The sequence below is a fragment of the Megalops cyprinoides genome, chromosome 5, assembly GCF_013368585.1.
Source record: "Megalops cyprinoides isolate fMegCyp1 chromosome 5, fMegCyp1.pri, whole genome shotgun sequence".
Classification (NCBI taxonomy): Eukaryota; Metazoa; Chordata; class Actinopteri; order Elopiformes; family Megalopidae; genus Megalops; species Megalops cyprinoides.
In genome coordinates, this window is record NC_050587.1 from 27,711,793 (window position 1) to 27,726,747 (window position 14,955).

The 14,955-nt window shown below is 49.2% G+C and overlaps 1 protein-coding gene across 2 annotated transcripts in view; it reads left to right on the forward strand.

Moving 5' to 3' along the window:
- tnksa (tankyrase, TRF1-interacting ankyrin-related ADP-ribose polymerase a) overlaps positions 1-14,955 on the forward strand; it is a 111,782-nt gene that overhangs the window by 86,913 nt on the left and 9,914 nt on the right. For both annotated transcript variants that reach the window (XM_036528289.1, XM_036528290.1), the window contains 11 exons: positions 562-628; positions 2,334-2,520; positions 3,968-4,089; positions 4,771-4,862; positions 5,138-5,216; positions 7,217-7,388; positions 7,807-7,886; positions 8,684-8,829; positions 9,360-9,525; positions 10,059-10,278; positions 12,707-12,816. In XM_036528289.1, the coding sequence (XP_036384182.1) occupies positions 562-628; positions 2,334-2,520; positions 3,968-4,089; positions 4,771-4,862; positions 5,138-5,216; positions 7,217-7,388; positions 7,807-7,886; positions 8,684-8,829; positions 9,360-9,525; positions 10,059-10,278; positions 12,707-12,816 (1,441 nt within the window). The remainder of the gene's footprint in view (positions 1-561; positions 629-2,333; positions 2,521-3,967; positions 4,090-4,770; positions 4,863-5,137; positions 5,217-7,216; positions 7,389-7,806; positions 7,887-8,683; positions 8,830-9,359; positions 9,526-10,058; positions 10,279-12,706; positions 12,817-14,955) is intronic.

Genomic DNA, 14,955 nt, shown 5'->3' on the forward strand with positions numbered 1-14,955 from the left:
CCCACTAGATTTAAGGTTAGATTTATTTAATAAAACGTGCAATCAAATCTAGCGGCGTTATCGGGCTGCTCTGTAATCAGATTCAGTCGATTGGAGATGTTCTGTTTACCAATCACACAACACTTCCATTTCGTGTATCTGAGATGAAAACGGTGGATTTCGCCTTTCACTTCGCTGGGTCCTGGCTGCAGCAGTGGAAGAAAAATCCTCCTGCTCTCTTTGGCTTATCTGGCTTATCGGAATAGAATTAATGGATCACACTCCTTCATCTGAAAAGACAATGGCTCTTACTGCCGTACTTATCAGTGAATACGTAAATTGGGAGTTTGAAAAGCTTTTTTTGCTGGTGGTGAACTGTCAGGGCATGGCAGGAGTTCTCTCTTCAGGCAAGACTCAGTACTGCTTGTTCCGTTAAGACGGGGCTACTGCTTTTTGTGTCCTTGAGCAAGGCACGTCCTCCCAGCAAGACACATGCTTTCAGACAAAAGTGTAATGCCAGTCCTAAATAATGTGATCCACAAATAATGTGAATTACTGTCCTGTCCTCCCCGTTCCCTGCAGTGGCCTTGTCCCCCTTCACAACGCCTGTTCGTATGGCCACTACGAGGTCACGGAGCTGCTGCTCAAGGTGAGGCCCCCCGCCCTCGGATACACGTGTCTAGCTGATGGTTTCATCTTCAATGATGTGTCTCTGTCTTGTTTTCCTTTGGAGGTCTCAAAGGAGGCCTTGACCAGCTTCCTCTTGAACAGAACAAGCCCATTCTAAAATTCATTAATATGCGCATAGTGGCCGTCACACAGTGGCACTGAAACACAAGCATAGTTTGCGCTGCATTTTAATAGTGAGTGTAATACTGAGAGGCTGCGCTATTTGTGGCAGTCCCCGAAAGGAAAACAATTCCGAGTGCGGTTCAAGAAAAATGTCACAATTGGATTGAGCAGGTTTCCGGGGGCATGGCTGGGGTTACTCGGTAACCATTGCCATCACAACCACCACTCCCTCCTCCTTTGTCTGGGTTTGTTGTTTTTCCACAATGCACGTACACCCGCCCCGCCTCTGCGGTGGCCTTTTCCCTGTGTCTGCAGTCCTCTGCTCCCAGAATAGGTGTTTGTTCCATTGTGCGTAGCTGTGTGATGTGTTATCGACTGGGGACCAAATTGGAGCTGATTTCTCATCTGTGCGGCGGCCGAGGGCAGCGTCCTGCGGCGGTCTCGTTACGGCAGCATCGAGGCACGCCGCCCGACCGACCCCAGATGAAACGCTCCGCCGTGACCCATAAACACCGATGCACGAGCCGCCTCCGCCCTCCAGAGTTCTTACAATAGCATCCAGATCGGCGGATGTCTTTTAGAGTTTCACGGTTTATCTGCTCACAGAGGTTTTAATTTCACCCAGCCATGGGTAAAGTGGGGCAGGATCAGAGCAGCAAATAAGTATCTCAGACACTACTGGATATATTGGATGCATTAACAAGTGTAAAGGCGTTATAGAAGGTACCTGATTCTGGCACGTAACAGCAAAAGTAAATGCAGATATGCTTTGCATAGGTGTACATTTCATTGTTGCATTTAGAACTGAGATCTTGGACTTTGTCAGATCTAAGTTCAAAAGTAATTTTAAATCATTTAAGTCTGAATTTAAATTTTAAATTTAAATCTCCTCAAATATGTTGTACACATTAGATTAAAAGCACAAAAAACTGATTTCATTTGTGAATGCGCTATTCCTTACATATGTGTAAGCTGTATGCTGGACATGAGGAATTTCTCCCGGCTGCACTAGCTGAACGTGTGCCTCTAGCCTGTTTCAAGACAGAATGTGCTGCTGTAATTTTGATGTGTACGTTTACTGGCAGTCCAGAAGACAGCTGGCCGTTCAGGGGCTCTGTGAGTTTAACTTTGATAGGAGCAGCAGCACACTGCAGCAGGCTGCCTCTGGCTTTGCTGTGCAATGCTGCAGCTGTTTCATACAGTATTTCAGCCGGGTTTATTTCTCAGCATGGTGTCCACGGACCCTCTGGTTTAATTTCCCCGTTATTGTTTTAATTGTCCGTTTTTGAGAGGGTTTTTTACTGCCTTGTTCTGAGGGGGGCTCTGAATTGCCCTGGTGTGAGCGTGGTAGTTTAATTGCCCTGGTTTCAAAGTGGTGCTTTAACAGCTCAGGAGTGAGAGCGACGTTTTGGCTCCCGGGGTGTGAGTGGTGTTTTGATTTCCCCGTTGTCAGAGCGGTGCTTTAATGGCGCCGGTGTGAGGGTGGTTCAAGAGTGGTATTTCTCGTCGCCCCACGTGTCCTAATCGCCCCCCCCACCCCCCTCGGCTATTCCGCCCCACAGCACGGCGCCTGCGTCAACGCCATGGACCTGTGGCAGTTCACGCCGCTGCACGAGGCCGCGTCCAAGAACCGCGTGGAGGTGTGCTCCCTGCTGCTGAGCCACGGCGCCGACCCCACGCTCGTCAACTGCCACGGCAAGAGCGCCGTCGACATGGCGCCCACCCCGGAGCTCAAGGAGCGGCTCACCTGTGAGTATGCTGGCGGACCCACAGACAGGTGCCCTGTCACAGGAACCTCAACAGGGGGGCGCACGCTGATAAGACCAGGTTCACCCAAGTATTGACCAAGACAGGCCACAGACACGGACACTGACCCAGACTGCAACAAAGAGACACAGAAGCATAAAACTACAGTCACGACTGACAGTGAAAGTTCAGCTGAGATCCCCACCTTGCCTTTAATCTGCTCCGATTGTCTAGCGAAGCGCACAGAATTGGTGGAGTCTGTCAGTGTGTGTTAAGCACACTGCGGGAACCGATTACACTGTACGCTGTGGCTGATAGCTCTCAGCGTATGATACGACTTCTGTGGCATCAAATATTTAAAACCCAGAGAGGCCTCCCTTGCGAGGGCCGTGGTGAAGTGATGAGGTTGGCAGCAAACCTCTGAACAAATCTCTTCAGCAAAGTCTGTCTGGAGCTCTCTGCGCAGATTGCTGCAGAGACAAGTGCATGGCTGATGCTTCTTGGGATGGAAAGTTACTTTTCCGGCAGAAAAAAATTGTGTTCACTGGTTTGAGACGCGCATGTGTGCATCTTGTTGAGGAGGACGTAATTGTCAGTTGAAATCTTTGTGGGCTTTAGAAGGAAATGTCAGCGTGGGCTATTTTCTCTGCATTCTGTCTTGTTTTTCCCTTGTTAGTGTTGCTGTGGCAGCAGGCTGGAAAGGTACTGATTGGTTATTTCACAAAAGTTATTAAGATGGAATTTGGAATTTGATACAGTGTTGTGCTCCCTGTGGAATTCTGTTCTTTGAAGCTCGATGCTAATACCCTTCTGAGGGGTTATTTTTACAATGTCGAATGCTTGGAGCTGTCATTTAAATATTGAATGAAGGATGTCACTTTGGTTGCCATAGTGCCGTTGATTATTGATTGTCAGGATGACGAGGAGAAAACGCTGGGATTTGGCTCTGCGCTAATGGCCCGGGTCCAAGCTTTAACAGCTCACGGGGGTCAGGGTTCATCCACATCTCTCGGCAGTGGAAAGCAGCTTAGATGCAGAGGCGCGCCGCTCGACAGAATGGCAGTCCATCACAGAGTCATTACCCCAGCTGGCCTCCATTATGGGCCTCCGTGTGGTGAAGTGTTTAGTGAAGTCGGCTTGTTCAAATCGGTAGTGGGACGCCTGCGGTTGCTGCAGTTTGTATCCTTGTAGCTATATCCCTGAAGCCGCATTACCTGAGCTGCTTCAGATAAATACTCAGCTATATACGCAGATATAAATTTTGAATTCAAGAATTTAGTGTTGGCTGTGCAAGTAGGTGCTAATAGAAATAATTATTAGGCTGAGAGGTGCTCACAACTCACAACCCACTGATCTCAGGGATGACGGAACAGTCAGGTTACTGCCCCAAAATTCTCCCAGCGATCCGTGGGGTCTTGACCCGTTGTTTGTTCTTGTCTTCGACACCCAGACGAGTTTAAGGGTCACTCCCTGCTCCAGGCGGCGCGGGAGGCGGACATGGCGAAGGTGAAGAAAACCCTCGCTCTGGAGATCATCAACTTCAAACACCCCCAGACCCACGAGACAGCACTGGTGAGAACCCCTGACACATTCATGTGCAGCGGCCCACGTAAAAGGAGCCTGGGCCTCAGATAATCAGAAAGCGACAGATATGGATTCATAATGATAGTAACAACCTTAATATGCAAATTATTGTCACCATTACTCTTTGTGTCATTGTCAGTTAGATATCACATTTATAACTCTGCTTTTCTATACTGTACATTGTGATATGACAAATTTTCTATTTATCATGTCCAGATTTATTAATTCTATTTATTATGACCAGTTTTGTTGCTTCCTGCCATCGATGAAGCTATTTACTGGCTGGTTGTGAACATTCACTATGAATATGACTATACAAACAGCATTGTTTAAAACGGTACATCCACGGGAGCATTAGAACACTGACAGCACTGGAAACTTCTAGATGGAAGATGAATGGAGGAATGCAGGAGCTAAAGATCTGCTGTAATGAATAGAGTATTTGTGGTGATACCAGGGCAGGGAGGCACATTTGAATTGTGGGAGGCCTTCCAGGTACTGGTTGGTAAGGCTCTTTGGGACAACTAGGTCTGGTGTATGGTTGACACTTTGAGCAGCTTCAGTTATGTTTTGAACAATGCCAGTGGAATGGAAATTGCTGATTGATATGCTACTAGTGGCGGCATTGGTTTTACACTGTAGTTACAGAATGCGAATCTCTTATTGCAGCACTGTGCAGTGGCCTCCCCACACCCCAAACGCAAGCAGGTGACGGAGCTGTTACTACGCAAAGGGGCCAATGTCAATGAGAAGAACAAAGAGTGAGTCCCCGCCTGTGGTCCCGTGTCGCTCTTCACAAACCCCTGTCACTCCAGTCACCCTCCGTTACCCGAAACGTCACTGAAAGTGCTGACACAAATATGCTCCCCCCCGCCTCTCCTCCACTTCCCACATTTTCCATCTTTCTTCTCATCTGTTTTCTCTGTATCCTCTGTCTTTCCTTTTCCTTTTCCCTCTGGACACTTGTCCTCTCTCACCCTCTTTTGTCTTTCCCTTTCGCCCCCCCGCCCCCCCCTTTTCTCTTCTCTCCGCGCAGCTTCATGACCCCTCTTCACGTTGCCGCAGAGAGGGCGCACAATGACATCATGGAGGTCCTGCAGAAGCACGGGGCAAAGGTATGCGCTTCGTTTTGTCAAAGGCAGTATCATCCTTGTAATCTCCATAATGCATGCTGTGCATATTCATGATCACACTCATTTGTTTATATATTCATTAAGTAAATTAGTGTGTGGATGTATAGAGTGGCATATTATGTGTTTCCAAAAAAAATCGGCTCCCCTGCATATTCATATTGGCCTTCTTGAGGGACGTGCATGAGCTTGGTTTCTGAAAAGGAAGGTGCTGCTTGCCCGAACATTGATTCAAATAAATCTGGAGGAATTGGATCAGAGTGTGATTTGTCCCTTTCTTCTCTGACTGAAAAAAAAGGATTTCTGTCTGTCAGACAGTTTTCTGAAGTTGGAGCCCATTAAAGAGCTAAATCTTTAATAGTATTGCTTTAACAATGACGGAGGGGAAAAGAATGTGCGATCAATTTGTACTTTAAACAGAATGGCTCTTTCAGGGGGCTCTGTTAGATAAGAATTGATTGATTGATTAAACAGTCAGTACTTGCCAGTGCACTCCCAGCACCTGGACCACTGAGGACTGCATCTTGCTCAGTTTGTCTCGCAGATCATTTGTTTCCCAGAATGCCGTTGTGCCCAAGATGGGAGACGCAAGATTGAGATAAGATAGGAGCTTCCGGTCAAGCGCTCCCTAGTGATGCACGGCTCCCACTTACCCTCCCCGGTGCATCTTCTTTTAATCGAACGGCGGAAGGAACAACTTCCCCAAGACAGCCACCATGGTTCCTCCAGCAGTCCCAAAATAGAAACGTAGACCTGTCGGTTCGATGTGGGTGGGAGCTCTCACAATGCCGCCAGAGAAAATTACGCTTTGAGCCGATAGCTTTGAATTGGTGTGGATTCGGGCTTTCAGAATGGAACACCTGTTCTCCTCTCCAACATCGGCTCCCCCCAGGCTTTTAGCTGAATACCCCATCCTACTTGCCCAGAACTTCTGAAACTTTGACGCCGTTTTGATAAAACTTTTGAATCTATGAGTTACCCATAGGATATAGTCGCTGTCATTTTACTGAGGATTTGATGTAACAAACCAGGGAAATCTCTCAGAAATTGACAAGACAGAGACTTGAAGGCGTCACATGGTTTAATGCTGAGCCACCGAGCTGCGGTAGACTCAGTGACAATTGGCTTGAACCGTGTAATAGTATTATTGAATTTAGAAATCTTTTAGTAATTTAGCTTTAGTAATCTTTTTTAAAAGACAGAGTAAATGTCACCTTAAAAAGAAGAGGGTGCAGACTTGTACTCCTCTCAGCACCTCTCCTCATGAGCAGAATAGGAGGTAGAGGAGCAGGAATAATGAGCACGCCGGGGTGTCGCGGCTTCAGCGGTGACCCCAAACTAACCTCTAGTATCCTCGTCCAGATAGTCGGTTTCAAATTTTGACAGCGGGCCCCCTCATTGTGTCTCATCCAATCAGCGGGGAAAATGTCCTCCCATTTCCATTTCAGTAATGACTTCCTCTGCTCATACCACACACAGCTGTCTGTTTGAGATGTACCAGAGACCCTGAATCTCTATGCCAACATGCCAGGCACCTTCCTGGAAGCGGTGCTTAAGTTGCTTTGAAGGACATGTGAGATCTGTGCTTGGAACAGGCTCTGGGGTGTTTACGTTAGCTCAGGGTAATCTCAACACAGCTGGTGATTTGGTCACTTATCAACCCATCAGAAGTTCCTCAGAACAAAGTAGACAGGCAGTCACATAATCAGAACAAACCAGGAATGCATGTCATTCATCTGGTGATGAACTCATTTTATGTGGCATTCATTTTATAAATAAGATTCTTCTTAGTGTAAGATATTTTTTCTTGAGAGTACAAGTGAGAAAAATATCTTTAATTGGAGAAGAATGGAATAAATAGAGAAAATGAATCCTCCTTGTAGTTATCCAGAAGTGATAGCTAATGAAATAAGGAGCCAGTTTTTGGTATGATTTTGGCTGACGCGTCCCCCTCTCGTCTTTCCATCCTGCTCCTCCTCCTCCAGATGAACGCCCTGGACACCCTGGGTCAGACAGCACTGCACCGGGCCGCTCTGGCTGGGCACCTACAGACCTGCAGGCTGCTGCTGAGCTACGGGGCCGACCCGTCAATCATCTCCCTGCAGGGCTTCACCGCCGCACAGATGGGCAATGAGGCCGTGCAGCAGATCCTTAATGGTACCGTGTGTGTGTGTGTGTGACTGTGTGTGACTGTGTGTGACTGTGTGTGACTGTGTGTGACTGTGTGTGTGTGTGTGTGTGTGTGTGTGTGTGTGTGTGTTTATCTTTGTCCCTCTGTCTTTGTTTCTCTCGATATACCTGTGTGCATGTGTGCGTTGTGTATATGGACTTCTCGAAAGTTCAGCTCTCAGTCACTGCTTGTGTTTGCCTCGTTGATTATAGTTGCTTGTTTGCATGATGTTTCGGCTAGCCCTTCGGTATCGGTATTTAGCAATTAATAAGTGTAGTCAGTGTGTGTGGGAGGATCAGGACTATAATCTGAACTTTACTTGATTTTTACCATCACAGTCTATTATGTCACGCTTGCATGCAAACAGCATTAAGGCTCCGAATAAGCTTTCGCCCTGTCCCTCAGAAAACATTCCCGTGAGGAACTCGGATGTAGACTACAGGCTTCTGGAAGCAGCTAAAGCTGGAGACCTGGACACTGTGAAGGTAAGAGCAGCGGCTCCTCTGTCACATCAACTGTCAGCTGTCACCGGCTGGCTCCTGTGCTCTCACTGCACACAGCCTGCCCTGACAGACACAGTGTGGTGGAGCTCGATTAAGAGGTTGAGTCTGTCAGTGCATTTTTTTTTCCTGCCTTATTCTAGCCGGGATCATCTTTAGCCTGTAACAGAAGCCCTTAGTTGTTTCTCGTTACGCAAATAGGAGGGGTACGGTGTTATTTCTCCCGAGTCCTCCTTCAGCGCATAAAGAAATCTGTTGATCTTAATTTTTAATTTTAGTTACATCTGTCATCTTTTGTATCAAGGAAGCCTTCGCATCGACGAACAGGTGCAACTTCAGTTTTGTTTTGGTGCGCATACATGTGGGGAAGCTCCAGTTAGCGCGGCGCGCGTACACATGGGAGAGCTCCAGTTTAACAGCATTCCCAAGGGGAAGCACTGAGCTGAAAGTCACGTCCTGGTTGACTTTTAAGGACTCCTGTCCCTCACAGTGGGAGTGTCAGTTCAGTGTCACCTCAGCTGGTGTTGCAGCCCCGTGATGCATGCACAAATCGCTGGAAGAGAATCGCAGAGCCAGCCCTTCTGTCTGCAGACTGGAGCAGTCCGGTCCCGTAAGGCGGGAGTGACGGATGCAGCGAGACAGTTAGGCGTAGACAGCAGTAATAAGGCCAGTGGATGCGTCGTGGCGGCCTGTGTCGAAGCTGACAGGTCTCCGCGCGCACAAAGCGACTCTCTCACCCCCCCCCCCCCCCCCCCCCCCCCCTTGCTGTTTCCGCTCGACAGCAACTCTGCTCCCCCCAGAACGTGAACTGCCGCGACTTGGAGGGACGCCACTCGACGCCTCTGCACTTCGCCGCTGGCTACAACCGCGTGGCCGTGGTGGAGTACCTGCTACACCACGGGGCTGATGTCCATGCCAAAGACAAGGGGTGAGTCCTGGCCCGCCGGCTCTCTCCTCTTCCTCCTCTCTTTCCTCCTCTTACTTCTCCTCTCACTCCTCCTCCCTCTCCAACTTGTGTCATTCTAGTGCTGTTCAGTTCTCACTGCAGTAATGAAATGAGTGTGCGCTTTATAAGCTCAAGATATGAAGCGAGGAAAGCCCAAGAGAATCGAGGATTTGAATCTAAACCTCTCCTTTCTGTCTCATCCTCTCTTTCTGTTCCCTGTTTGCCATCTACTTAGAACACTGAATAGAATACAAGGAAAACGTGGTTTGTTTCCTTACTTACATCATCATTGTCATTGCCGTTCTCGTTATGGTGATGATTAATATTATCATATTATCAAGTTCCAAACAGTGATTCAGGGGGATAATTTTCACAGTCCATACACAATCCCAACCAACCCTCTCTGCGTGTCTCTCTTTCTGTCTCCCACTCTTTCTTGTTTCGTTACATTTCTCCATCCCCCCCCTTTCTCTCTCTGCTTCTTGGTCCCTCCCTGACCTGTCTCTCGACAGTGGTCTGGTCCCCCTACACAACGCCTGCTCCTACGGCCACTACGAGGTGGCTGAGCTACTGGTCAGACATGGGGCGTCAGTCAACGTGGCAGACCTGTGGAAGTTCACCCCGCTGCACGAGGCTGCAGCCAAAGGCAAATACGAGATCTGCAAGCTTCTGCTCAAGGTACAGCTCCCAGCGCACACACTCATTCTGCCTTTATGTTACCCAGCTTGAAAAGTTCGCTTCAGCAGTTTTTTTTAATCCTGTGTCGGTTACTGTCGGAAACAGAAGACATTTTTACAATGGGTTCGATCCTAGCAATATTGTGCTGGTTGTAGAAGTTCCGCTCTTAGGGGAATCCTGGACAGGGGCTTTTGTGACATTGGACATTCATTGTTCTTAAGTCTAATCAAATGATAAACAGTGGTTATGAACAGCAAGTTCACACGGGCACAGGAGTGACTTGTAACCATTGTACCTCAGGTCACAGTTTTGTTTCTAAGATAGAAGATCCAAATTTAGGGCTTTTTGACTGCGCCTGGGAAAAGTGTGCCCTGTTACCCGAGGTGCTGTTGGAGGCTCTTGTTCTTGATCTTTTCTGTACGCTGTACTGTAATCTGCAACATGGTGCTTGTCCCTGGGGGCATTTACCTGTTGAGTATGACAGTGGTGAAGATGGCTTCCATGTCTCGAACGCCCGTTGCCATTGTTTTCAGCATGGGGCAGACCCCACCAAGAAGAACCGGGATGGGAACACGCCGCTGGACATGGTGAAGGAGGGGGACACGGACATCCAGGACCTGCTGAGGGGCGACGCCGCCTTGCTGGACGCGGCCAAAAAGGGCTGCCTGGCACGCGTGCAGAAGCTCTGCAGCCCTGAGAACATCAACTGCAGGGACACGCAGGGACGCAATTCCACACCCCTGCACCTCGCGGGTGAGACTTCTCGGATCATCTCTGCCCCCTTGTGGCCAGAAGGGATTTGGGCAGCAGTGGCCCTTTCATGGCACCATGACTTACATTTATTCATTTGGCAGGCGCTTTTATCCAAAGCGACTTGCAAGTGAAGTGGAGTACAACACAAGCAAAAAAACCTTGTCTTTTAGTATTTAAGCAGCTCCTTGTTAATATGTAGATGTACCATTGTTACAGCTCTCTTTGAAGAGCTGAACGAGTCAACAAAAGTGCAGCCAGAGCAATAGTTGGTTTGCCAGTTTGCCAGGTACTAGTAAAGTTGGACGTCCTCAATCAAACTTGAGCTTTATTGCCGAATTCCATTTGAAATAAGGTCTTGCCTGACATAAAAATTCACGTTAGCATTCCAGGCAAATGTAAAACTCAGAACAGCCTCTAAAAGTCTGATGTTGGGAGAGGTCACAGTTTCAGGACTTCCAGAAGGCTGTGCCAGCGAGAGCAATTAACTCTTTTAGGAGTGTAGTGTGATGATGGCACTTTCAGCAAGAGGTGACTTGCAGTTTCAGGAGGTCAGGGAAGGAGACTCGCAATTTTGTTAGTTCAGAAAGGCCGTGCCAGTGTCGGCAAGGGCGCCTTGCAGTTTCGGGAGTTCAGAAAAGTCGCGCCAGTGGCAATTGGCAATTCCATCAGTCCGAGAAAGGCCTTGCCAGAGTTGGGCCGGGCTGCTCGCAGTTCTGGGAGATCCAAAAGGCCGCACCAATGTCAGTGTCACTCCAAAGTCACCGAACAGATGGCCTAAGCTCCGGAGCGTAGCGCGGCGGAGGCGCTGGGAGCAGCAGATGGGCGATAGCGTCGCTGTCGTGGGCCAAACCACCGCACCAGGGTAGAGGAGAGAATATTACAGGAGGGGAATGGGCCGTGACAACAGTAATCACGGTGACCCGGCTCAGTAAAAGCAATGTTTGTTTGGTGAAGACTCTGCAGGTGAGAGACAATTAACCCCAAATGTCTGGCCGGAGACCATTCACAGTCAGTTGTGCCTGTCTCAATTATAACAAATGGGGCAGTTAGGGAATCGCATCTCTGCACTCTACAGGGATGGAAGGATCCTGATTCTAATTCCACCTGATCCTTTAGTTGCGCAATAGAAGGCGTGTGGCCTGGGCACATCCATTGAGGCTTAATCACCGCATAATACATTTGCTGTTGCTCCTCAGTGTTGCCAAAGCTGCTGCCCATGAAAAATGGATAATCCCTGTGGTATGCCAAGGCATGACAGCCACGGCTGTTCAGCAGGAGCACACTCCTGCTTATTGTTATATGTACACAAAAACAGTCTGGTATAGTTCATTGGTACCTGGTGATATGAATGTGTTTTGGAGGGTGCTTGCTTTCATTTCCAGCACTGCTTTTGCGTGGAGTCGTGAAGGTCCTGGTCATTGACCATGAGTCACTGTCATTCCCAGCCAACGGCAGCCTCCTGGTTGACAACAGAAGCTGATTGGGCTGGCTTTGGTTAGTGCTTAGAAGGGATAGCTCCCTAGTAAAGAAAGAAAAAAAAAAAAGAAAAAAACAGGTGGTGGCTGGATGTGGTGTGTGTCAGCAGGGGGCAGTCTTTCCTATGGTAAATCCAGCTGTGCAGTGCAGTGATGGGGACACTGAGCTGTAAGACATTCTGCATTTGAGATGAGACATGTCCTGATGTCCTAATTCACTAAACACATTGTCTGGTCTGCCTGAAATGCATCACCCACTTCTATTGGTTGAATAAATCCCTCCCTCTCTACCTCAGATGATGTATGGTGAGTGTGCTGTCACAAAATGGCTGCCAAGGGTGTCACATCAGGGTGCTTTACACTAGTGGTGCTCAAGCTGAGTTGCCCACACTACCCCCCACTTAATGCTATGAGATCCATGAAAGGCACTATATAATAGAGATTAGTGTTCATTGATGAAGCCGATCCAAAAATTCTGCAGAGCGCACAGAGCTCCATACAGGTCACTGTTGAGCGGATATGGGCCCCGCCTCGTTTGCACGGCTCAGGGCGCGGGAACATCCCCTCACATTGGCGTCGCGCTCACGCTCATGCTAACACGTGGCGTGATAACGATCGCGTTAATTAGCGGGGCCCTTGAAGCCGGCAGTCCTGCGGGTGCCCGCGCCGCGCCGTAGTGTTATAATGTCATGATTAAAGGGTTCGGGACTCTTGAGGGAGCTCAGGGGGGAGTGGAGGGGGGGGGGAGCGGGGCAGATAACGGCTGAGGCTGAGGCGTGGACAATCACTGAAAGCACTCAGAGGGAGACAGCCATAATTAATGCCAGCTCCGCAGTGCCTGGGCCCGGAATCAAACTGATGGAAGTGGATGGGGTCTGATGTCACCCCCCTCCATTGCCCCTGTCAACATCCTCTCGCTCACAGTGCCTCTCTCACTTCTCCACCCCCTTCAGCTGGCTACAACAATCTGGAAGTGGCCGAATACCTCCTGGAACACGGCGCCGACGTCAACGCACAGGACAAAGGAGGGCTCATCCCACTCCACAACGCTGCCTCCTATGGGGTGAGTGTGGAGGGACCTCTGGGAGACAGCATTATTCCTAATACAGGGGGTAGCATCGATGGTACAGCCTGGTTAATGGTTTCTACTGAGCAAATAAATAATGTATCTGAATGAGGCTTCAGCCACGGCAGGTAATACGTTGCACAAACGTTCTTGCAAAGTGAGCCCTTGAGCCGGTGAGGGGGAAGATATCTGTAAGTACAGCTTATGGAGCAGATGCAAGGCTGGGTAATTATCTGTGTGTATCAGAGCAAATATTAAATCCAGGCACAGACGCGACATTTCCTGGAGCCGTCGTCGCCCCCAGCAGTGGATCTGGAGGAGACTCAGAGCTTGTGTAGTGTTTCTGCAGAGGAGTGAGCCAATGAGTACATCCTCTCCTGCATCATGAGCTTAAACAGTGCTGATTTTCCCTTTCTCCCACTGTGACACCATGCACATGATGTGTCACAATATATTGTGACATCTGTGGGAAACACTGTGGTTTGACAGTCCTACCAAGATGAGCCCATAACTGTCTGCAGCTTATAGTTTATATCCAGAGAGGCGGCCCCATAATCTGTTTGCCTCTCCTTCCTTGGTGACCCCAATGCAGGAAGCTACTGCAGTCATGTTACATTGCTTTCTGGAAAATACGGCGAGGGAGATACTTGAACTGCATAACAGAGAGACAAATGTCTTCTGACAAAAGGGATTTTGCTTCATTTAGCTGAAGCTCGTTAAGCTAACGAGCGGTGCGAGGGCCTGTTTGTGCCATCGTTTTACGGGCCTCTTTTTACGAGGCGCTGGCGGGACACGCCGCAGCCCTTTAAAACTCGGGGGGGGGGGGGTGAGGGGGGGGGGATGGCATGCGCCTGGCCGCACAACAGAGCCCAAGCGGCCTGTGGTCCCGGGCCCTTGGCTGCGCTCCTGAGTCCCTGGCGTGGCTGGACTCCCCGCCCGCCCCAGCAATTGGCCACGGCACAGAGACGCCGGCCTCGCGAGGCCGCCGATCGCTGGCAGCGCCACGCTGACCTTGACTGCGCTGCTCCGTTGTTGAGACGCAGCCAGTCTGCTTGAGAGCTGCCTGCTACAGCGAACACAGGGGTTCTGCCTGGGGAAAGCAGCACAGCTCAGCGCAGGCCAGATCGGGACAGCTGACTGGAGGGGTCAGGTCGTTTGGAATGTGGATTGGAACTCAGTCTGCTTTGGAGCCCGTTCTCCCTTCTCCACTGCAGTAATTGAGCTCCTGTGTTGAGCTTATGTTTTTAGGTTGCCGTTTTAGTACTGTCAGTTTGTTTTCCATTATTTTTGTGTCAGTTGTAGAAAAACCATCTGTGTAGCTTTCTTCAGAGCTTCTTCCGCTTCCTGCAGCCCTGTTCGGAGTCATATATGCTTGGCTCATCTCACTGCAATAACCTTCTCACTCACAAGCGCTGAAGCAAAACAGATGCAATCCATCCTCACACTCTCACAGCCAGTGGCTATATTTCGCACTGCGCGTCACACTACATCACAGTGCAGTGGGTCCTCATTTGACAACAGGGGTTACTCAATTGATCCAAGCAGCTCACAGGTGCCTGACGAATTTCAGAGCGCACATGAGAACGGTGAGACCAGGAAACCCTGGCCGACATATTCGCCGCCATCCCCAGCGGAACAAAGCCATTTTGTTCCGCCGCTGTTGGCTCCTGGTTGCTGTCGGCAGATGAAACGGCCAGCTTTCAGCTGTATAGCTTTTATAATTCATTTCATTGCATAAAGGCACAAATGATAACTTGGAAACGCCACCTGAATGTCAGTCTAAGGCTGTTGTGACACCAAGCTTTAGCTGCATCTGTTGGGTGGTGTTCAGGGAGGTCCAAACTGATTTGGCCTTTGGGACAAGTGTGGTATATATTAGCTGGCAGAATTCGTACCTCTGGTTAATATGACAGTGGCATCATTCTGTCTAACACCTCTCTGTCTCTCAACATCAACTCCAAATTTAGAGTGTTTGTAGAACTCACAAGTAACACGCTAACGCAAGCAGCGTTTTTCTTTATCCTCAGACAAGGAAATTCAGAGGTGCGTTTTTGATTGCCCAGGGATTCAGAGTTAGAATGGTGTGGAAATCGACTCCATGCCGTTTGCACGTTAGTGACACCCCTATGTCTGTCC